This window comes from Anguilla anguilla, chromosome 2 (genome assembly GCF_013347855.1).
Source record: "Anguilla anguilla isolate fAngAng1 chromosome 2, fAngAng1.pri, whole genome shotgun sequence".
NCBI classification, from domain to species: domain Eukaryota; kingdom Metazoa; phylum Chordata; class Actinopteri; order Anguilliformes; family Anguillidae; genus Anguilla; species Anguilla anguilla.
The window spans coordinates 40,188,172-40,212,417 of record NC_049202.1 but is presented as its reverse complement, the minus strand read 5'-3'; the positions used below and the strand labels follow the sequence as shown (position 1 = coordinate 40,212,417).

At 46.2% G+C, this 24,246-nt stretch overlaps 1 protein-coding gene across 2 annotated transcripts; it reads right to left on the bottom strand.

Moving 5' to 3' along the window:
• Positions 1-1,051: 1,051 nt before the first annotated feature.
• Positions 1,052-22,750, bottom strand: LOC118220212 (ataxin-2-like protein). 2 transcript variants are annotated; one of them, XM_035403955.1, is made up of 23 exons: positions 22,014-22,750; positions 20,674-20,713; positions 18,585-18,641; positions 18,115-18,186; positions 17,318-17,477; positions 17,021-17,142; positions 16,817-16,908; positions 16,442-16,705; positions 14,662-15,134; positions 14,461-14,547; positions 12,688-12,819; positions 12,069-12,149; positions 11,921-11,982; positions 10,375-10,727; positions 6,848-6,917; positions 5,642-5,779; positions 3,646-3,709; positions 3,370-3,548; positions 3,142-3,280; positions 2,767-2,876; positions 2,449-2,631; positions 2,131-2,314; positions 1,052-1,717 (listed from the first exon to the last, which is right to left on the bottom strand). In XM_035403955.1, the coding sequence occupies exons 1-23, from the start codon at positions 22,136-22,138 to the stop codon at positions 1,662-1,664; spliced, it is 3,243 nt and encodes a 1,080-aa protein (XP_035259846.1). In that variant the 5' UTR covers positions 22,139-22,750; the 3' UTR covers positions 1,052-1,661. The 2 variants fall into 2 exon arrangements, with proteins under 2 accessions (XP_035259846.1, XP_035259847.1); XM_035403956.1 differs by lacking the exon at positions 22,014-22,750 and adding an exon at positions 21,542-21,667.
• Positions 22,751-24,246: the final 1,496 nt, after the last annotated feature.

Here is a 24,246-nt window from a genome sequence, read left to right as displayed (position 1 = left end):
AGATATCGTTCGCTTCGGATAAGGAACCCGAGATGAAAGGGGCAATATCCAAGTGAAATTTGCAACAACAAAAAAAGGTCATGAATACTATTTTGTCCAAAGAGAAAACACAAAAGCACTGGAAAACTGACCTGAAAGTTTAAAAAGTCCTGAGAGCCCTGATGTTGAAACAAAGTACAAGACTGACTACCTCAATAACAGGCCAAGAATAGTGAACAATAGAACTGCACTCAAAAGGGTTATGTAAACATTTGTAGAGACCCTAGGACAGTGATGCTTGTAAGCAAAGAGCCGAACACTCCATCATTTAGAGAAATATGGAGTCTGTATCACCTATTAAACAAAGTTTTTACATTCTGGCATAGGTGTATGAACCCCCATACTATTATGACACCATGTAACTACTGTTACATGCGACTTGAAATTTTTTTTTGTTTAAATTATTTTGTTTATAAAAGCTCAGAGCGATGTCAGAGGAAGACCTTTTATTTGCGGTTCTGACATGCAGACTTGTGGGCACCCTGTCCAACTGGGCCCTCCCACGCCCTGGGCGACGCAGGTGCCAATCAAGCATCGCCCCATGGGGTGGGGCTGCCGGCGCGGTCCAGATTTGAGGCCGTGAGGCTCGCCCGTGCACCACGGCGCGGTGCCTTAACCGAACGAGCCACCCAGCAGCCCCCCTTTCCCGCATGCGCTACTTCTAAAACAGCCCACATTCATTTCACACTGATTTCTACACTCAAGAACCAATGAGGTAAATTCCTCTATAATATCCAAAGATTACTCCATTTCAGCTACAGTGCTGGTTGACTCTTCATCACTCCAGGAACTTCAATCCTGCTGTTCACGGAATCCAAATCCTAGATTTGCATTCACCAGATCCTGTGACAGTGTAATTGTCTCGAGTGTCACTGCTTTTATTTCTAGCTAAAGTCGAGGGTTAAGGGATTGTGTAGAGCTCCAGGGGGTAAATCCTCTGCACCTGCAGGAAGGCTTAAAACACTTTCTCTTCAACGCACGAGACATAAGCAAACACCATAACACACCTCGGTAGTTTAGTTTAAAACTTTATTTTTTTGGTCTTTTTTATTTTTATTTCTTTTTATTTTGTTTTTATATTTTTTAATTCACCTACAACAGGAGAGGGGGAAGTTGAAAAAGGGAAGAGTAAAAAATGGGAGCGAGCACTTCTATTAAAACATTTTCCCTCTCCTCTCCCCCCCTCTTTCTGTCTGGGTCTCTCTCGTCTAACGAGTTCTCATGGCGAGGGGGATTCGTATTTACCAGCCATTTTGCAAAGTTCTCCTTCTGGACAGTTTAAAAGAAATGAGAAAATTTCAGTCTTTCTCAAGCTTCTAAAAAGCACTTCCGTGAGGGGCGATTACCTTCCACCGCCTCGAATCTCCAACTAAAAAAAAAATTTGTCTTAAAAATAACAAAAAAAAAGAAAAAAGAAAATGTCAGAAGGGTGAGGAGAATCTGAATGGACGCTCCTGCACACATTAACACTGCTTTCTTGACTTTGCAAAGTGAGCTTCATCCTCGGGCACTGGACAATGGTGGACGACCGCCGTGTTTTACTGAACAGGAGGAGATGACAGCGCGAGTCCGAAACCTTTCCCTTGCTTTCCGCCTCGTGCCTGCGGCCCCGTCCTGAGGGTTCAGTTTCCTTGCGGGTGGAAGGGGAGCTGCTGGGGAGGGTGAGCCTGCACTTGCACTGCGGAGAGCCAGACACAGGAAGCACTGTCAGCAGAAGCAGAATCTCCACTATGGTCAAGCACAATGCTACTCCACATGCTAATTCATTTACTGAATTAAGACTACATGAAATGGTCCATTTTCTCTTCTGTCCGGAAGGCTTAACTGTTTTTCCTTTATATCTGCATGCATGGGCAAAGAGCAAGACCCATTCATCATTTTAATCCCCAAGCAGAAAATAATGCTTCTGCAAAAGCAAGGTACACTAACAAAATCATTCGGTTCCCACATTTTCCTGCGGGCAACTCTCAAACTGGCTATAATAGATCTTCGATTAAACTGTCACGACAGTAACTCCTGAGCTGCAGCCCTGTGCATGCGCGATTGAGAAAAGGTTCCACACAGAGGCTGACCCAGGGGTTAGCTGCTCACCCTGTGGATGTCCGATGTAGGCGTAGTGCTGGTGGGCACCCTGCTGAGGTGGGGGACCATGTTGGGGGTGCTGAGGCCCAGAGCCGGGCCCCTGCTGGGGAGGGGGAGCATGCAGCAGCATCACCTGGGGGTGCCCGTGGGTGCCCGAGTGGTGGGGGCCAGATAGAGTACCTGGGACATGGGCCTGTCAGGAGAGGGAGAGGAGAGTACTGAGAAACACACAAACATACAAAACACAGACAGACAAACAGGTGCACACACACAGACACACACTTACATGCACACAAACACACACACACACACATTGCAGAGAAGTACCTGCGCTAGCTGCCCCAGAGAGGAGTAGGCCGAGGGGATGTGCTGGTGCCCGTGCAGACTGTACCCTTGAATGGGGTAAGAGCCCTGTGGAGAGCTGTGTCCGGGGGGCATGTTCGGTGGGGTGGGAGCGGAAAGGGGCCCGGAGTGGAAGAGGGACTGGGGCTGGGGGCCTGACTGGGCAGACTTGGGTGGGGAGAGAAAGATGGAGTTACTGCCGTGAACAGACACTTCTTACAGATGAGCACGCGCTGAAGACAGTAAATCACATAACAACATCCGATGAACCAAAGCCTGAGAGGCGGGTGTAGTCAGACTCACCTGACTGGGGCTGGGCGCAGCGTGCTGGGGCGGCGGCTGGTTGCCCGTCGGCGTGCTGGAGGGCTGGGGCGGGTGCATGGAGCCCGAATGGTGGGAGAAGGACTGCGGAGCTGAGGAGGAGAAGATGAAGGAGGGATGAGCTCCCTACTGTCTGAGACCCATGCGCTGCCACACACCACACGTCTCAACTCCCGAGTGGCACTCCAGCCTTTCAGCAGGAGGCTTTTTCAGGCAGCGTCTCTCACCTCCATAAAAGGAAGGCTCATCGACCAATCATCTCTCCCACCCCCACCCTCCCACTATGACCCGGCATGCACTTTGGAAGGCGGTCTGTGTGTACGGCGGTGCTAGGCTTTTCGACCTGAGAGAACTGACCGTAGAGTCCCTGCTGGGCGCCGGGCGGCCCGTCTCCCTGCCCGGGGAACTGGGGGCCGCCGGGGGGGCCAAGCTGCTGAGGGTGCCCTCCTCCGGAGCCCAGCATCCGGGCGCCGCCCTGGAGCATCGAGTACATGGGCTAGGGGTGCGGAGAAGAGCGGGTCAGTGCGAGGGAAGCGGCGCGTAGGGGGAGGAGTTTAACTGAACCTCGGCTGCTGGGCGCGTTACCTGGCCTGGGTAATGCGTCATGGCCTGGATGACCTGCTGACTGTACTGCTGGGGGCTGTACTGCAGGTAGGACTGGGGGTACGGGGAGGCCACCAGGGGGGGCCCGGCCGCCGACGCGGCCGCCTGGATCATGGGGGGCGCCGAGGAGCTGTGGTCCGAGCGAGGGGCCACGACGGAGCCTGGCGGAAAGAGAGCGAGGATCACGCCAAATTAATTGAGGAGACGCGACGGAGAAAGGCTCCGAGCCGACAGAAAAAAGCGGGAGGAATCTCTCACCTTTGGCTCGCGGGTACTTGCCCTGGCTGACCGTAGACATGGTGTACTGGTACATCTGAGGGGCCTGGAGAGAGGGGAAGGCGCCGTTAACACGGATAGTACTGCTTACAGCGGCACCATATCCTGCGGTTGAGTGTTCTGAATGCGACTCCGCTATTGTACGGCTGAGGGAGAGCTCTTTTGAAAGCGGGTTTATTCAGCTGGCGCTTAAAAATATCTGCAGTAGAAATCTCACCTATAACGGGGGTGGCACAATAACTAAGGGCATTGTGGTGCTTTGGGAGACGTCCAAAGACATCGCCTCGGAACACAAAGGGAGCGTGCTGTTCATTCAGAAGCAAATAGCTGCAGTGTGTTCGGTCGCCCAGCTGTAGCGCGTCGTGATGACCGGCCTGCGGCTCACAAAGGACAGGCTGTGCCGCTGAAGCGAAGCCATGGAATCGGGGAGAGGAGCCGACGCGGTGTGAGAAGGTGACAGAAAGCGGGCGGACATGCCAGCGCTATGTAACGCAAGCCACTTTCAAAGCCCCGCCGTTTCAAGCGTTCGTTTTGTTAGAGAGGTAAACGCTTTCAAAATGTATAAACAGGAAAATAACACCGTTTCCTTCTGATGCTCAAGTACGTCATTTCTAAACAAGTGAGGTGGCCTGCCATGCAGTGCCTGTCCTTTTAACGGATGTTCACTTCAGGGACACTGCTGACTAAAAATACAAATTGTAAAGAGTCGTGTTGCTTATATAAGCAATATAATCTCCAAGAGGCCCACATAAAATCCGTTGATTCTTTATATACAAATTTGAAAAACTGACTGCAGAGGGTCTTTAAAGATGTACTGACTGTACATGTCTTTTATAATGAATACATCATGCTTTAATTTTGAAAATGACTACATTTTTACAAATTGTTTTCATAGCTTAATATGCACATTTCTCTCTACATAATTGCACTATATTTGTTGGCATTAGTGGTTTATGAAAATATTAGGTAGCCAGGTAAATCCGACAAGGCAAAGTTTGTCCTTTGCAATGTTAGGATAGCTAGAAATAAAAACTACCTCCCTCACCAATATCAGGCCGCTAAACGACTTGATTTAGTCAGAAACTTTGCTCACCGATTGGTACAATCAGCCTGTAGTGGTGAGATTAATCAAAACACAAATGTATTAGTACAACAGGTATACTGCTTGCACATACATTTTCAGTTGGACTTCAGTATCAAATAATAGTGGCCATTTTATATTTATTTCCTGCCAAGACTGAAAAGGCTATTTAGCAATGTGCAGTGGCTGGTAGTGAGTGCATTTTCTATTAAGTCAGAGCACACTTCTTTTGGATTTGATCAGGGTGCATAGTTTGGGCGGATTCTTTATGTGCTCAGAACCTTTCGCTTGTGGTGATGGTAAGTGATTTCATCACGCCCTTTTCTCACTCACATTACCCTCTGAACTTCTCTCACCAGACCTACGCGTGGTACATACGTGCCATATTTTGGATTCAAAATGGCAAAGTCCATACAAGCACAGAACGTGGTTCACATCATCGACAGACTGAACATTTAAATGTTAAAATGACAACAGCAACAAGTCAAACCATTTGCATTTGTTTTCATATAACATCCCACTGATTGTGAAAAGTCTCATTCACTGCTGCTTCAACAGAGGGCTCCAATCTGAGGTTGAAAAAAGCCCCTTCCCGGTGTAAACGCTGCTGTCAGTAGGACAGGCAGAGGTTTGTGGTGTTTTCACTCCTCTGTCTCTAGCTCTTGAAATAGGGTTGAGAGAAAGGTGGTGCGGTCGGTCATTTGGGGACTGGTGCTAACTCGCAGCACAGTAAATCATACAGTAACATGCGGCAAAAAAAAAATCATACATAAATCCATTGCACTGTTGCTTCACACATTCTCACAAAAAATGTAACGCATGGCATCTATTTTTTTTTAAATTTGGTTAAGTTCCTCATTTCTCCATGTTGGTGGAGAGACACAGTCAGGCACTCACCTGTACAGAGTGTATTTGGGACACGTAGGAGAGGTAGGGGGCGTTGTATATGGGCGCCTGTCCCGGTGGAGGCTGTAACACCACGGAGGGGCTGGGAGGCGTAGGCCGAGGCGGCGTCGGGGCCGAGGTGGGCTTGGACTGCGAAGGGGGGGGAGAGAAGAGAGAGCTCTACAGTTTACTCAAGCTGTCCATACAAAAATGCAGATAACATTGCTAGCAGGATGTGATGCAGTGAAATTCACATAAGTGGTGGCACCAAAGTGCATTAAAAATCAATGGTCCCCCCCCCCCCCCCAATTACAAAAAAATCTACAAATGTTCCAGCTCTCCAAGGGCCTGTGTGTACTTTAACAGACGCTGCAAGGTCTCATCACTTCATTAATGATCACTTCATTATGAAACCATTACTGAGATATCATGTCAACTGCATTACTAGATTAGAGCATATTACGTCTACATTGAGGGCAGGAAAGGAAACGTTCAAATTAACTTTCAAATTACGTCTCCACTAATCACTAATTGCTCCCGGGCATGATAAGAGTGTTCGCAGGATATTCAGGGGGGATCGGTGAGAAAGAGGTTGAGGCTTAGTCTCTTAAATAATTATTAGCTTGCTTGCACTGCAACATCGCAACATCACATCCGCAGCTACGTCTACTACTATTACCACAACAATAACAAAAGGGCTGAACATTCAGGTTTATTCACACAGATTTGTTCACAATACGAGAATTACAATACGTTTGTTCACAAACGTGAAAGTGACAATTCTTAAGTGAAAATTGTCTATTTCGTATGGATGTCAGTGGGAGACACTGTACATTTCCCCGCCCTCTGTGGAATGGCCATTATATGACTTCAAAGTCATCTGCCCCCATTGGTCAAGAGTTTACTAAACTATTCTGATTCTATCTGAGACTGATCAGTGATCTCAGTACTCAACATGACCTCTGCCTCGTAACCTTTATTTCTTCTCACACAACCACGCTTCTGTACTAGCTTTGCGACACCAAAGCTAGTATTGTTGACTGGGCACAAAAAGTTTGCTAACTGACAGCAATTTGTGGTCGACTTTTTGATGATGCACAAAAAATATGAAGTCGGTAGGAGCGCCCTTCAAATGCCAATCTTGCACATCTTTCTGGACTTACAGGTCAGGTTTGATGTAGGATGTTTTTGTGCCATTTTTCACAGCTAAATGCTCACCAGAGTCAGAGGCAGCTTGTTGGGGTTGAACTCTTTGGCATTGGGGTTCAGAGTTGATTTCTTCACTTGACTGAGGAGACAAAAGCAGGTTATCAGGGTAAGCAGATAGCCCATTAATAATCAAAATTAATATATGAGTTTCACAATGACACGTGTGCAGGCAAACGGGGAAAAAGATCTGGGAGAGTCTGATTCTTCAGTCATAATATCCATAGTCGTTTAGCTTGCCCTACACTACATCCTGAAATAAGATTTTTATTTAGATTAGACATAACTACTTAAACTTGCTACGTAAAAATGATACGTAGCTGCATTCATAGTCAAAACTGCAACTGGTGTCATACCTCATACGCTTAGTACATTTTGCCATGTTGTCAGGCTATGTTGGTTTCTCATTTCATCACACAAATGCTCAATCGACTGAAGACAGTTTAGCAAACATCCTTCCCAAAAGGACACTTTCCATCAGTGAACACATGGATAAAAGAAATAAGATTGATAATTAGTGGTGCTGTCAAACAATGTTTTGATACGCAAATGCTATTCCAACTGTAAAAAATTTTTTGAAAATTAATATTCGAATGTGAGAGAAAAAAATGGAGCGTGTCTTTACTGCAGCCGTCTTCCTTTCAACCTGGGTTGTGTCAAACCAAAAATAAATCTAGCATTTTATTGCCTCCTCTGTTTAAAACTGATGTTGCTGGATGTGGTCGTGTGCTGTTTGATGGACACGGCACTTGCACTTCATCCCTGATGCAATTAGAACAATGGGAACATAGTGAATAAAAAGCAGACTGGCATTGGCCTCTTTGCAAATGGATCACATTTTTGCCAAATTACCTGCAGGCCTGACATTGGCATAAAATGCTTAACCAGTTAAGTTAGTTTTACCTACTTTTTCCACACTAGCGTTTTGGGAGTTCTAGCATTTTGGGAGGATAACTTTATGCTGATTTTTCGACCCTCTCCTAAAGGTCAGAGAAAATATACTTTTAATAGCACTTAATGGTGAATTATCCATTCGGATGAAAAATTATTTTTAGTCACATTTCAGGAAATTGTGCAACTTAACGCTATTTAAACATAAGAATTATAAAGGGGTGTTGATAAGTGGTATGCAAATGGCCTGCTCATACACAGCAAAAAAATGTAAAAGTTCAACAATTTCATTGTTTCCATTTCAGGTACATATCTATTTTTATGTAAGTGCTTCATTATAAAATAAAATTGGCAGGAATTTTAATCTGTTTGCCGGGCATACGTTCTCTCCTACAACTTATATCAACATTTGATTATGAAACAGCGCTGTATGCTGATATTCAAAGAAATCTCAAATGTTCATGTTAAAGTTTTTTCCCTCAACTTAACTGCATTCATGTTTACGTTCAAATTAAAAGTCTCTCATTGTACTGGCTTGCCGCCTCGTGGACATAACGCGTAATTAACACAGCCCGAAAGTTGGTCAAATTCTCACTCGTAGTTCAACATTTAAAACTGCAATATATATTTCAATACTTTCAAATTTGTGTTTTTTTAAGGAATATTCAAACATTTTTCACCAGCGTTGACAGCCCTAATAAAGAAGAAACTTAACATAAGAAAAGGCCGATGGGCTTGGGCCTTTTCAGTTCTGGCCATCCTAAAAAGTAGGCTACATGGTTAACAATAGGCTTTAAGCATTAATTTAACCAGTAATTTTCCACAGACAATCTAGCCAAAATGTTACTGTTAACAAAAAAAAAAACATTTTATTACACCAAAGTCATAACGACGATAAAATAAAGAATAATAAGATGCAAAGGCTTAAACGTTCATCCCATTTCTGTTGTTTCTCCCCCAAGCTGCGTGCACACTCTCCATTGTTTGTAAATATGAAACTTTTCTATACAGTCAAAACAGAAAACTGCTATATGACAGGCATTTCCTGTCACATTTGAATACATTCCCTCTGTTCCTTTCCCCCAGCTTCTTTATACTTCTGCTCACTCTACCCCCTTTACTCCCAGCTCTCCATGTAAGTGCTGTACTCACTCTACCCCTTTACTCCCAGCTCTCCGTGTACGTGCTGTACTCACTCTACCCCTTTACTCCCAGCTCTCCGTGTACGTGCTGTACTCACTCTACCCCTTTACTCCGAGCTCTCCGTGTACGTGCTGTACTCACTCTACCCCTTTACTCCCAGCTCTCCGTGTAAGTGCTGTACTCACTCTACCCCTTTACTCCCAGCTCTCCGTGTAAGTGCTGTACTCACTCTACCCCTTTACTCCCAGCTCTCCGTGTAAGTGCTGTACTCACTCTACCCCTTTACTCCCAGCTCTCCATGTAAGTGCTGTACTCACTCTACCCCTTTACTCCCAGCTCTCCATGTAAGTGCTGTACTCACTCTACCCCTTTACTCCCAGCTCTCCGTGTACGTGCTGTACTCACTCTACCCCTTTACTCCGAGCTCTCCGTGTACGTGCTGTACTCACTCTACCCCTTTACTCCCAGCTCTCCGTGTAAGTGCTGTACTCACTCTACCCCTTTACTCCCAGCTCTCCGTGTAAGTGCTGTACTCACTCTACCCCTTTACTCCCAGCTCTCCGTGTAAGTGCTGTACTCACTCTACCCCTTTACTCCCAGCTCTCCATGTAAGTGCTGTACTCACTCTACCCCTTTACTCCCAGCTCTCCATGTAAGTGCTGTACTCACTCTACCCCTTTACTCCCAGCTCTCCATGTAAGTGCTGTACTCACTCTACCCCTTTACTCCCAGCTCTCCATGTAAGTGCTGTACTCACTCTAGCCCTTTACTCCCAGCTCTCCATGTAAGTGCTGTACTCACTCCACCCCTTTACTCCCAGCTCTCCATGTAAGTGCTGTACTCACTCTACCCCTTTACTCCCAGCTCTCCATGTAAGTGCTGTACTCACTCTACCCCTTTACTCCCAGCTCTCCGTGTAAGTGCTGTACTCACTCTACCCCTTTACTCCCAGCTCTCCATATAAGTGCTGTACTCACTCTACCCCTTTACTCCCAGCTCTCCATGTAAGTGCTGTACTCACTCTACCCCTTTACTCCCAGCTCTCCGTGTAAGTGCTGTACTCACTCTACCCCTTTAGTCCCAGCTCTCCGTGTAAGTGCTGTACTCACTCTACCCCTTTACTCCCAGCTCTCCGTGTAAGTGCTGTACTCACTCCACCCCTTTACTCCCAGCTCTCCGTGTACGTGCTGTAGTCACTCTACCCCTTTAGTCCCAGCTCTCCGTGTAAGTGCTGTACTCACTCTACCCCTTTACTCCCAGCTCTCCGTGTAAGTGCTGTACTCACTCTACCCCTTTACTCCCAGCTCTCCGTGTAAGTGCTGTACTCACTCTACCCCTTTACTCCCAGCTCTCCGTGTACGTGCTGTACTCACTCTACCCCTTTACTCCCAGCTCTCCGTGTACGTGCTGTACTCACTCTACCCCTTTACTCCCAGCTCTCCGTGTAAGTGCTGTACTCACTCTACCCCTTTACTCCCAGCTCTCCGTGTAAGTGCTGTACTCACTCTGTGACTCCGTCTCCTCTGTCTGCGGGCTCCAGCCGGGGCTCCTCAGCGCCGGGGGTCCTGGGAGGCTGAGGCGTCCCAGGGGGCTGTGCGTCCAGAGCGGCCGACGGGACGGAAGGCGCTGCGCTACCCCCAGCGACGGCCCCCTCGGCCTCCTTCTCCTTCCCCTGTTCCTCGGCGGGGGAGGAGGAGGGGCCGTGGGGCTGGGAGGGGTTCTGGGCCGGGCTCTGCTTGGGCTCGGAGGGCAGGGCGGGCTCCGCCGGAGACGGCTGGGCGGGGCTCGGCTGGGGAGCGTCGGCCGGGGCGGAAGAGGCGGTTGGGCCGCCGCTGGATCCTCCACCGGTCGGCTGCAGCTGAAAACACACCAGCAGAGAGAGCACTGAGGAGCGCAGGAACACAGGCAAAAAACACTAGGAGAGAGAGCACTGAGGAGCGCAGGAACACAGGCAAAAAACACTAGGAGAGAGAGCACTGAGGAGCGCAGGAACACAGGCAAAAAACACTAGGAGAGAGAGCACTGAGGAGCGCAGGAACACATGCAAAAAACACTAGGAGAGAGAGCACTGAGGAGCGCAGGAACACAGGCAAAAAACACTAGGAGAGAGAGCACTGAGGAGCGCAGGAACACAGGCAAAAAACACTAGGAGAGAGAGCACTGAGGAGCGCAGGAACACAGGCAAAAAACACTAGGAGAGAGAGCACTGAGGAGCGCAGGAACACAGGCAAAAAACACTAGGAGAGAGAGCACTGAGGAGCGCAGGAACACAGGCAAAAAACACTAGGAGAGAGAGCACTGAGGAAGGCAGGAAAACTGAAAAACTGAAGCCGAGCTCTGAGCTCTACGAGACTGGGCCGTTTCTCAATTCTGTGCTTGTCTAAAAACCTACAGCCTGTGTATGAGCGAGACCAAATTATGACCTAAACTGTGTTTACCTGGTTGCTGAAAGTGAAAGTAAAGCAAAGTAATAGTAAAGCAATTCCAGTGCACTGTGACATTCAATTGGTGGGACTGGTCAGTCTGTAACTCTGCGTTTGGTATCTTCTGAGGGTCTACTTTGCAGTTATTCTACTACCGTTTTTCACACTGTTTTTGCAAAAATAAAAATAAAATAGAAATGGTATATCAGTAAATGTACAAGTGAAAAATAGATCTCACAAGCAGTATGAATCAAACGTATGTTATGCCATCAGCTAAGTAATTTACATTCCAAGCAGATCAACTTGCAAAACACAGTGTGGCGCCACAAACTATCCAAAGGCCATTCTTAACAAGCGAATGGCCTTAACCTGCAGTAAGAGTTAAGTAGCCAGGCATTACATTACAAATCGTGTTACAGGGATGAAACTGTTCATAATAATAAAAACTGTTACTATTAAAACACGACCCCAATATTTATTTTTCCTTTGAATCTCATTATTGGCTGTGAAAATGAACAGAGATCAGTTTGGGCACTAACTTCCCCTTCTGAATACGCAACGTATACACGCTCCCAGTGAATACTGCGACGCAGCAGCACCGAGGACGGCACAGCAAAACCATTCTTACCCGAAATTCCTTGCCGAATTTCCGCAGCTCTTCGATTTGCGACCGCTGCTGAACTGACGGAGCTGAAAAGGGTGAAAAACTCAAGTTCAGTCGCACCGCCCACCCGCCGCGAAACCACACGCTCCAGCAAACCGGGCGGGGCGCTCACCCTTAACGCTCTTCGAGTCCTGCGGGCTGACCGGACTCTCCGCTGTCCTCTCTTTTCCCGCCGAGCTGAGGATCTCGTTCACTGGGGGGGGAGGGGTTAAAGAGACACTTCACCAAACTGCTCTCCTTTTACACACAAGGAAGCCTCCTGTGATTCGCAGCCATTCTACAGCCGGTAATGCGCCACGCGTCATCGACTTGCTTAAGGAGCGCTCTCCGCCTCCCCGCGCTCGTTTCGGCGCCGCTGTCGGCCAGGAGACGCCGAGCGTGCGACCTCGTTACATTAACAGCGTGGAGCGCTTAGCGCTCCAGAATTGGGGTATAAAAATATTTAGGGAGTTTCAACGCATCCATAAACTGCTTATGAGTGATAGGACTTTAGGAAATATACATGCCACCTGCTATTTGATTGGGACTTCCTATAAAGACCAGTACATATTACTTGACTGCACATTATGCAGTTAAGTGCATGAGGAGACAAAGTAATTCATAAAAAGGGAATATTTATATGCACGGTGTTTGAGTGTAAATAAAGTGGCCGGAGGAAAAACATACCCTGACAGCTGAGTAGCAAAAAAAGAGGAAAACAAAGAATGAGTTGAAAAGAACTGAAAGCTCACCATCTACAGGGAAGAGAGGAGCAGGGCCAGTTGGTTTCTGAGTTGCCATGGAGACAGATGTGGTATCCAAGTAGGGAGCAGCAACAACAGTGGGGTCCTGGGATGCAACCCCCGATTTTGGAGAACGCGAGACTAAGGAGAAGAGAAGGGATTGACCACAGTGATCAACGCCTCTCAGTCACGCAGATCAGAAGCACTTGAAAATAACATGGCATGAAAAATGGTCAAATGTTATCAGTCTGCTGCCATCAACAGAAGAGATGAGCTCTAATTCATGCAGAATGAATATGTACTGCTTACAATAACAAAACTCATCTTAAAAAATGAAAATGAGAAAGACAACGAGATAAAAAGTGACAAGCATAGTATCCATATCATGCTTTATTCAGTCTACGTATGCTAGCACACTGGTGCTAGGTCATGGTATAACCCATGGAATCAATGTCAAATGATGGACAACTGTAAGCTGCTGAACAGAGTTGAATAACAAATGTTCTTATCTCTGAACAATGTAAAAAATTTTAATTGGTCACATTAGCCAAAGCAAATTCACTGGTATTGCCTTATACAAGTCCTCTCATTTTAACACAAGCCATTCTCATTTTATCAGCAGGGCAGGAAACTAACTTTTTCATTCACTGGTCACAGTGACTAGTGAATCCCAAAATTCACCAGCCAATTTCACTGTTTTACACTGTTTTGACTATACATCTAGAATAGAACAGGACCAACAAGTGTACGGTGGCTCCCTGCCAAAGTGGCGGAGTCAACAAACCTACCAGCTACAGATAAAATTTACCAGCACTTGGCTGGTGGCTGGAGCTCATTTCCCACCCTGCCTATCAGTATTGGTTGAAGCGATTTTTCTATATGTATTCGCTGATGAGACGTGGTGCATCACAAAGGGCAGCGGTCTCTCAAGCAACATGAAAGTCTTCCCCGCACAGGCAGGGGTACGATTCCTCACACAGGTGGGGGTTCGTTCCCTCACACAGGTGGGGGTTCAGCGCCCCCCCCCCCCCACACAGGTGGGGGTTTGTTCCCTTGCACAGGGCCACTTCCTGCACTGTTATCCCATGTCTATCTGCTACCCTCTGTGCTTTCCTCCTGTCTGATTAAAGTAAAAAATATGAAAGGAGGGCTGACCAAAAGAGGCTCTTTCGATTTAAAAAAAAAAATTTGTTGCTGGATCTCAAATGTGACACACCTCCTCCTGCCAGACACGCAAGGACTCACAGAATTTCCTAATAGGTTGTTTGCAATTCAAGCTCTCCAGTGATCACGTTCTTAACAAAAATGGATTCTGATCGATGCAAATACTTGATTCTTAACATAAACATGTTTAATTAAGCAATACTGAAACTGTCAGATAGATAGTGAGCAACTGTGAGTAAAATGAAAAAAATAATAAATGGTGTTCATTTAAAATTATAGGTCCATACTGTATGCTGCTATCAACACTAACATTTAATTTCTCGGCTAAAAGAAATTAATAAAGAAAATCTTAGGATTAACATCACAGTCATAGAGTGATAAGCTCTTACAATTTAATTACTGGTTTGTTATCAAGCTGTGTCAATACATGACTTACTATGGTCCTGATGGCACGCACAGGTGGGATGAAGGGGATGTACAATTACTTTACATGCTGCATGCAGAACCAAACATGGTAGTAGACCTGAGACTCAAGTCTCTAGGCCAGTGAGTAGCACCGCCTATACAGTATTCAGCACGTCATTCTGCCTCAGTAGCAGCTAGCGCTCCTCAGCTCACCTGCAGGAGTGGTGTGGGAGTTGGCTGTGCGCAGGGGTCTGTTGGTCTGTACAGGCCTCTGGGATTTCGGGGAGGTTCTGGATGACACTGAAAACCAAAGAGGGGGGAAAATAAAGCGCTTTGAGCACAGGGAACGCTACGCTAACGCTAACGCTAACCCAACCGTCAGAAGAAGGCGAAGGCCCGCTACGTGCCGCTCACCTCCGTTGACGGGCCTGGCGGGGTCGGACAGCGAGTGGGGCAAGGGGAGGCTGTGCGAGTGGGGGGTGGGGGGGCTGGTGGGCGGGGCCAACGCTGGGGCGGGCGAGGCCGCGGGGGGCTCGCTCAGGCGGGAGGAGCCTCCGCCGCCGCCGAGGGCCGCGGGGGGAGTGTACGCGCCGGCCGGGCCGGGGCTGCTCTGCGGGTGGTGCGGGGAATACCCCCCCCTGCTGGAGAGAGGGCTGTTCCTGTCCGACGACGGGGGCGGCTGACTGGCCGACGACGGGAGGGGGGGCCTCGGGGAGGAATTGGGGGGGCCGGGTCTGCTGGAGTGGTACCCCCCCATTCGGTTGGGGAGAGAGGTGGCGCCGCCTCCTCCGCCCCCTCGTTCCCCCCTCTCCCGCTCCCCTCTCATACTGCTCCCCGACACCACCATCTCTCTGGCTCGCTGGTGTAAAGGTATGTATTTACTCTCCCTACATGGAGGAGACAAAACATTAATACACCAAACTGGAAAATACAGGGAAACATGAGGGAAAAGCAGACAGTGACATAATGTCAAGCAGCGACACACTTGGACTACATGGTAAACAAATACTTTCAGACAAACACCCAAACCATAGCACTGTGACCCCTATGCATGCTCACCCAAACCACAGCATTGAGACCCTTGTGCATGCTCACCCAAACACCCTAACCACAGCACTGAGATCCCTATGCATGCTCACCCAAACACCCTAACCACAGCACTGAGACCCCTATGCATGCTCACCCAAACACCCTAACCACAGCACTGAGATCCCTATGCATGCTCACCCAAACACCCTAACCACAGCACTGAGACCCCTATGCATGCTCACCCAAACACCCTAACCACAGCACTGAGATCCCTATGCATGCTCACCCAAACACCCTAACCACAGCACTGAGACCCCTATGCATGCTCACCCAAACACCCTAACCACAGCACTGAGATCCCTATGCATGCTCACCCAAACACCCTAACCACAGCACTGAGACCCCTATGCATGCTCACCCAAACCACAGCACTGAGACCCCTATGCATGCTCACCCAAACCACAGCACTGAGACCCCTATGCATGCTCACCCAAACCACAGCACTGAGACCCCTATGCATGCTCACCCAAACACCCTAACCACAGCACTGAGACCCCTATGCATGCTCACCCAAACCACAGCACTGAGACCCCTATGCATGCTCACCCAAACCACAGCACTGAGACCCCTATGCATGCTCACCCAAACCACAGCACTGAGACCCCTATGCACGCTCACCCAAACCACAGCACTGAGACCCCTATGCATGCTCACCCAAACCACAGCACTGAGACCCCTATGCATGCTCACCCAAACACCCTAACCACAGCACTGAGACCCCTATGCATGCTCACCCAAACCACAGCACTGAGACCCCTATGCATGCTCACCCAAACCACAGCACTGAGACCCCTATGCATGCTCACCCAAACCACAGCACTGAGACCCCTATGCATGCTCACACAAACACCCAAACCACAGCACTGAGATCCCTATGCATGCTCACCCAAACACCCTAACCACAGCACTGAGACCCCTATGCATGCTCACCCAAACCACAGCACTGAGACCCCTATGCATGTTCACCCAAACCACAGCACTGTGACCCCTATGCATGCTCACCCAAACCACAGCACTGAGACCCCTATGCATGTTCACCCAAACCACAGCACTGAGACCCCTATGCATGCTCACCCAAACCACTGTGACCCCTACACATGCTGACCTGCTGCCGCTGCTGGTAAAGCTGGGGCTGTCCCTGCCCCGCTCGCGCTCCCTCTCCCGGGGGCTCTCCCTGCCCCTCTCCCTCTCGCCCCCGTCTCGGTCTCGGACGACGGCGCTGAACTTCTCCTCCTCGGTCTTGCCGTCCTCGTTCTCCAGGGACACGCGGTGCCGGTACTGTGGGCTGGACTCGATCTCGCTGGCCAGACGGGCCGCCCGCGCCTCCCGCTGCCGGAAGCCCTCCGAGCTGCCCCTCTCCAGAGGCACCCTGGCCAGGGGGACAGAGGATCAGTACCAAAACTGCACTCAAGAGGGCGCACTCAAGAGGGCAATCATGCTGCGCAGAGGGGGCGAGAGGCAGTGAGGCCGGTAGACTCACGTGTACATGGAGAGGCTGGAGTCGTACGTCGACTTGATGCCGTAGTTCTCCTCGTTGAACCTGAACATTTCGTTGGCATCCCAGCCATTGGACTGAAAGAACAAAAGATCGTTTCACGCGGTTGCACACTGGGAGACACGACGCCAAAAACACTGAAGCAGAACCCTGAAGCAAAATTTCTGAATAAATGAAGGTGTGACTCACAGCATCTGCTTCAAGGTCATAGCTTTCGCCGTTGATGTCTCCGCCCTCCCACCTCTGCAGGACCTTCTCCTTGTGCTCCCCGTTCACGCGCGCTGAGCTGATAGCCGTGTCCGTGAACGTGTCTGTTTACGGAGAGATGCGACACCATATGTGACGGGCACGCACCTCCACTGCGGCCTTACTCCACCTTAACACTCAGATAATCGATGTTACGTTAACTTCTATGAGGCGCGGCAAACTGAACTCATTACATGCATGCAGTCTCAGCTCTGACTCGGGCCCCCGTCTTTACAGTACCTCTGGTGGCGTAGTTGAGGTCCACGTCTCTGCAGGTCATGGTGACCAGGTCGGAGGTGCTGAAGATCATGGTGTCTGTGATCTCCTCTCTCCTGGGGGGGGCAGAGGAATTGCCCCCTTCCTCACAGCGCCGATGCACTGCATCCACTGCGAGTTCACACTGAGAACATCGTGGCAGAGGGGTGATTACACAGCCCTAACAAACTGATCTGCATCAACTGTAGCACTAAGATTCAAAAACACATTTGGCAAGGGAACTCCCAAGTTGCATACAATTATTTACAAATATCCACAGTTTGCATGTGTGATTTTGGCTCAACCCGAAAGGTCTAAGGGTTGAACCATGTTTTCATAACAGGAGAAAGGAAACTTTTAATCAGTTGCCCATAACAAAAATATAATATAGAGTGTGTTACAAATGTTCACAGACAAAAGACTTAAACTACTATGGGCTATGGAACAACTAGCTTTGTTCTTATTGGACCAGGAGGACAATTTAGCCATCTTCTAGAACTAATCAGAGCCAGGCCAACTATGGAACACTACCATTACGAGATGGATGCAAATTCATTTACACACTGAGGGGGCACACTCCAACAGACACCAAGCCAAACATGATAGAATTACTAAAAAATATCATTGGTTCATTTTCAGACCCACTGTTAAGTTCCTTCTACACAGAACAATGACATTCTCAGCATATATAGTACCACAGATGGTTCCTCATATTTAAAAATATAAAACAGAAGACACACAAGACCAAAATGCAAACGCCAGAATGGGACACCTAAACTCACCCTTGAGCTGAGGGTCTTGAAGATACCCTCATACACACTGCCATTCTTCACCCTGATGTCACAGGTTGAGCCCTGCAGTCAGGAGAGACATTACATAGGACACGATTACATCCCATGTGATATATTTACCATTACAATTTTCTCGACTGGGTTTATTTCCTAACCACAATACGCAAGTTTTAAAAAGTTGGAACAAGCAAATTAAATATCAAACAATGGAGTTATTTTTCTAATGCTAATATTCTAGGTCTAAATGGTGCTTATACACATTCCTCCTGTCTTAACCTATTTACAAAAAAGCCGACAGCTCACAACTTTCATCAGCATCACTACTGCAACTACTGGCTGAAATTGAGGTTGTCAATCTACTAATGTGAGTTGCCATGGATACATGCACCTGTCTAAAAACCCTAAGAGACAGTCACAATGCTGGATGGAATGCACATACAAAGACAAATTGAGTGACTCACCACTACAGCAGTAAGAAAATGCAGCATTCTGGCATTGTTGTACACTCCTTCAAATACCTGTGAAACAGCAAATCAAAGTTGTGCATACATAAACATTCAGATAGTCAGGGAGAGATAGAAACATGACATCTTATGTTCTTCCTGTAATTAGCTTAGCTGGTAACCAACACCAGAAAGTCTGACAGTTATCAGGCTGAAGTTTCAAACGCAGCTTATGAAACTGCATAGATAAATGATCCTTGGTAGGTAAAGGGCAAATATTGGCATTTCCCACCCTCACAGTGCACTCCTATATATTCAGGCCTTAAATTAATTGCTTGGTTCACAGAAGAACAATTCAGAGAAGACACCACAATGGGCCTCTGCTTTTATACAATTCTGTTGTGCTCCCAGTTGACAGATAATTTGCTTTTTACATCCGCTTTATAGAAAAGATGGGTTGATCCAAGCAGTGCCTGCTAAAATGTTCTCCTTTTAAAGAAAAAGAACATCAACAGGAAACACATGAGGTTGCAAACCTATCAGGTATTAAGTCACTCCAAAATGCATCCTCAAAAGTGGCCAATCCAAGTGCTTCAAGCACAAGCATTTCATTTGAGATGGAGTCGTTAACTCATTCCTCCAAACTACACTATTCTGAATGCCGCAGAAAATCCTGTAGGTGCATTAATGCTGCAGACTACAGTCTTTACTCATATTTTGGCAAGCAATCTCTATGCAACATATCTACTGTATTCTCCAATTTTATTTAAAATGCCATTAAATCATTTCTCCAATGAAACAATCCTTAATGTAACTATATCTACTATCCATATCAGACCAAAATTTCATAAGAAATGAACTGGATTCAAAACAATTGAAACAGAGGTACGCACCAGCAGCCTGTTTGCGTCTGAAACTAAATTGCCCTGCTGGTTTAAACAGAAAAAGGCCCTGCATCCAGCACTGCAGACCATCCCTTTTTTTGAGTTAAAATTTCCATCAGAAAGTCAATATCAGCGAAAAGGGACTGCACCGATCGTAAAATAAGTGCAAAGAAGAGCTCCAGCAAAACTTTTTAGAAGTACACTAATGGCAAGAATGTGATCCAAGGAGACCAGGGTTGTGGAACCCCCATGCAACTGTGAAATGTCATACTATATTAGGCAAAATCTAAAAGTAAGACACTCATTCAGAGATACTCATAATGGCATTTTGAAAAAGAATTGTGGGGTTCCCTCGTAAACAGACAATTGTGTTCACTTCCATTCTATTACATGCATGGTTTGTAACTCAAAGGTTGTGGGTTTGATTCCCAGCAGGTGCACTGCCATTCTATGCTTGAACACGGTAATAAATCTGAATTGCTTCAGCACATATTCAGATGGATGAGTAGAGTGTATTTCACAATGTAACAGGTGCAATTTGCTCTTGCTCTTTTGTATCCCAAAATGTAATGTGAATTAAGATAATACACAAAACAACTTTCCAAAATCATAACCAAAACGTATGCTAAAATAAATATCCATGCTGCTATTGCTGTGGTTGCAAGGACCATACACAAACAAGAAGCATAATTTACTAAAGAGGTATAAAAACCTATCTGGATTCATGTACATTTCTACTGTCAATGTTCACAAAACACAAATGCAGTGATAAAACCCAGATTAATAGGTCACACAAAATCTGGAACCTCATTAGAGATAATAGTTCTCTGGCTATTAAGCTGAAAAACTAAACCACAGAATGCTAAACTTTACAGTTCCATGGCTATATGCAAACATTTTCATCCAAAGAGTTCATGTGCTGCTAAATTGAAAAATTTAGGAGCTCACTAATGCAGCCCAATTAGTAATGTGCTTATAAATTATTTTTCCAGTCACCACACATCAATTTTCAGGAGTAAATGCTCTGAAAATGGGAGCACTCAAAAGCCCGGAGTTCACAAATGTATTTGACTGTAATATGAACACTGAAACCCCAGTAAGATTAAAGCAACTACAGAAAATCAATAAGCCAGTCCCAAGTTATTTTTAAGCAAATATGATGCCATGCCCTGTTGATTCAAAGACACAATGGGACACGCCGAAACAATGTAAAAAAAACTCACTGGAGAAGACTGGTGAGGCATCTTCACCGAGTTTCGGCTTCTGGAGGTTAAAGGAGAAGAGACAGGGCAGGTGTTAAAATGACAGCGTGACCAAATATGATACGATGAATGTCAACAAAAAACCTACCTGAAGTCTGTATATGTGTGCTAGACAGGAAATCTTTGTGAATGGCTATGAGCCCCAAAAAATCGAACTGCTGCCAAAACATATCTCACAAACGTCATGAAGGAATAATCGCATTCAAACTTAAAAATTCAGCTAAAGACAATCGAAACATCGTACCATGTAGACATACTGGCAGCTTACTTAGAGAACATGAAACAAAACAATCTAGTTAGCTCGACAGCTAAGCTAACAACCAACAACCAAAATTGATTCGAGTTGGCAACTGACCACCATGGTCCTCATCGTCCATTAAAATATCTATACATACTATCAGCTATGCTGTGACTGAGTCAATATATTCACAAAAAGCCATGTGGATAGCTAGTTGGCTAACAATATCACTGTGTTGTTTGCCTCAAAAATAATGTCAGCCAACCGTGGTGTCTGCTGTAGGTAAATTTACTAACGACTAACTAACGTTAACTTCGTCACATTAAAGGTACCTAGTTACCTAGGGAGCAAGCGACACACGATTTAGTAAGTGCCTAAGCCAAGTATCGATTCTTATCTATGGCTAAAACTGTCCTTTTAATTCTTACAAAAGGCTGTATTGATACGCTTAGCATAGAAGCTTCCCAGCAACACAAAGACAAGCGAATGGCTAGGTAGCTGGACGGCGACCCCAACACAGCGACAGCTCAATCAAAAGCGGTTTTAACGCCTGATAAGCAAAAAAAAACAGACTTTTAGAAACGACATTACTTTTTATGATTGTGCATCCTGGTATTTCCGGCTATTTCAAAGTCCCAATGGTCGAGAATTCACATTGTCTCTCTGGCTCCCAAAAGCTATTATTACTGTAAGGGTTCGAAAACAACAACAAAAAAATGATAACCAATTCAAAACCCTCCTCTGGTCGAAGGCAACTGGTCGGACATACAGTCAATCAAATAAAGAATCCCGTTGCATTGGCCGTATTAAGTGTTCAATCAAAACCCTGAAGTCCTCCTTCGCCAATTCACCAATTTGACACAGCTCATCCCGGCTTGATTACAAGGCTCTGTTTGGCTGGTGGATGATATCAATCAAACGTTATCTACCATAGAAAAAGCCACTTAAATATATTCCCGCCTGTGTGGCACGCCCACTATTACATCCCGGCTTTGACCGGCAGGCCCAAACTAGCAGAGAAAACCCCCGACCTTTCGTAAGGAGTTAACCGGTCTTTGCTTACCTTCCATTAGCCGCTCTGCTGTTGCTCGTGTTAAGCCCAGATGCTGTGGAAGACATGCTGGATGGGCCCGAAGTCCCGTTTGAGGTTTTCCGACCGCTGGGGCCGGACTGTTGTTGCTTCAACATGGCCGAATTTTAGTTAGCTAGCTAGCCTAGCTAACCTCCCAATAGAGTCAAATCCACGGACGCTTTCGCTACAAGCTAACGTATCGTATAGTCAGCAAGCGAAGCTAGCCTGCTAGCTAAGTAGCTGTAGTTCTGCTGATGCAAGAGTTGGCTAAAACCTAAAATACAGATTAGCAATTGTTAGCTGGGGGAAACTGGTACGAAATGAAGACGTATCGTTTGTAGTTAGCCTTGCAAATCTATGATTTGATTCCCTATTCATTAATAAAAATACAGTTTGCGAGCAACCACGAGTCCTCTTATGCCGGCGGGACGACAGATATGGTCGCTAGCCCACTAGCTAACGCTACGTTAGTTCCTCTGTTATCCTCACCTTAGCTAGCTAACGTTGCCACCTTCTGTTTTTCTCTCACGCTTCTGGCCCCTTTCATTTGGTTTGCTGTTCTATGGTAGTTCAATCATGTAGATTCAATGTATTCCGTTAGTATTAGCCAATGTCATTAATGAGGATATGGATTATATTCGTATTTCAGGGTGAAAACCGCCGTCACCACGTCTCGAGTTTTGCAGCTCTCACGATCCGCGCGCGACTGAAAGCGAAAGGAATAGTAGGGGGCGTGTACGTCATGCGTGCGCACGACCGCTGTTGCTCAGACTGATGAGGTTGAAACGTTCCTGAGTGAACGCGCACGCTTGATTCTGTTTAGCAGTGTAGCCTTTACAGTGTAATATTTTGCCAAATAATCGTTGAAAAATAACCTTTTCACTGTTTTGACTGGAACCCGATGAAAATGTAATCTAGCAAACGTACAAATAAAATTATAACGAGTAGTAAGAAGATATGTCTCGCATACCTAAGAAAATATAACCTTTATTTTTACTAATGCGGTTTGTAGATATACAATTTATATCAATTTACGTTGGGTGTAGCTAATTTCAGTGTTTGCGTTTTACGTTCTTATTAAATATACTAGGCCTACTACTTATTCATAACCACAGAACAGCTGTTCATGACCATGCTCAGCCAATGGGCATTATACGTAGCCATGTGTTAGTGTCGTAAACTAAGACCTGCCATTATTATCAGTGGACAAATGGAGTGTATCCCAAAATATTTACTGGACGATGACTTTTACAGTCGATTTTATGGCGATTCCAGGCTCCTAACGCCAATAAGTTCCATTTTGTTGCGTCCCCTGCACACATCCATCTGCTGCCCTCTGGTGACAGCTATACTATGTAAGTAAAGTTGGACGTAAATAATAAATTGAACGGGGACCACTCAGAACTCAATGGGGCTGCTCGAGTCTTTAGAACGCTTTGATTTAACCCGTTTTAAAGAATATACATGAAGGAAAAGCCGAACCGTGTTCTATTCTGTTGCTGGGCGCTCATTTGATTTGTTATTTTGTAGCGCTTACAACTTACAGGCTCAATCTCGTATTTCAAACTTCTGCCAAACGGACTGAATTGATACAGATTTTTCATTGATTTATGGGACTGCTTCCATGAAAGAAAGAAAAAATAAAATCAATATGAAACTTCAAAGCACAGTTTGAATTTAATTTAATTTGCAGTGGATAACCTGAAAATAAAAAACAATTAAAATGACCAGATACATGCAATTGTAACACAACAACCTATCCATTTGATTGTAGGATCACCTATGACCTTGATTTGAGATGGGTCGAGGGCATACGTAGTAGGAGCTTAAACCACTATGCCACGGGGCACAGAACATCCTTAATACTGGAATAGCTACTGGTAATTTGTTTGACAAGGGCCCAGTATATAGTTGGTACACAGTAAATGGCGAGTATAAATTCAACACTGGCAGCGTTAATTCAACTCATAATCAACTAATTAAATAGAGTTCAATTAACACCGTTAGTGCTGAATTAACACTGGGCATTTTACTGTGTATGAAACCGTGTGGTCTGAACTTGAAGTTTAAACTTCTGCAAAGTATATTGCAATTGACCCATGAAGCTTCATCAGGAACAGTGTAAGTGTCTTCAAAGTCCCAAATTCTTTGTTCACTGATAAATAATGCCCAGTAAGAACAGCATTTTTTTCTTAATTACCCACTGTTATTTCAAGCGCCTTTT

Coding starts and splice junctions, on each gene's coding strand:
- LOC118220212 (XM_035403955.1), bottom strand. CDS start 22,138: ATGTTGAAGCAACAACAGTCCGGCCCCAGCGGTCGGAAAACCTCAAAC. Junction 16,909..17,020: donor ATGACCTTGAAGCAGATGCT/GTGAGTCACACC, acceptor TTGTTCTTTCAG/TCCAATGGCTGGGATGCCAA. Junction 16,706..16,816: donor TCCAGCCTCTCCATGTACAC/GTGAGTCTACCG, acceptor CCCCCTGGCCAG/GGTGCCTCTGGAGAGGGGCA.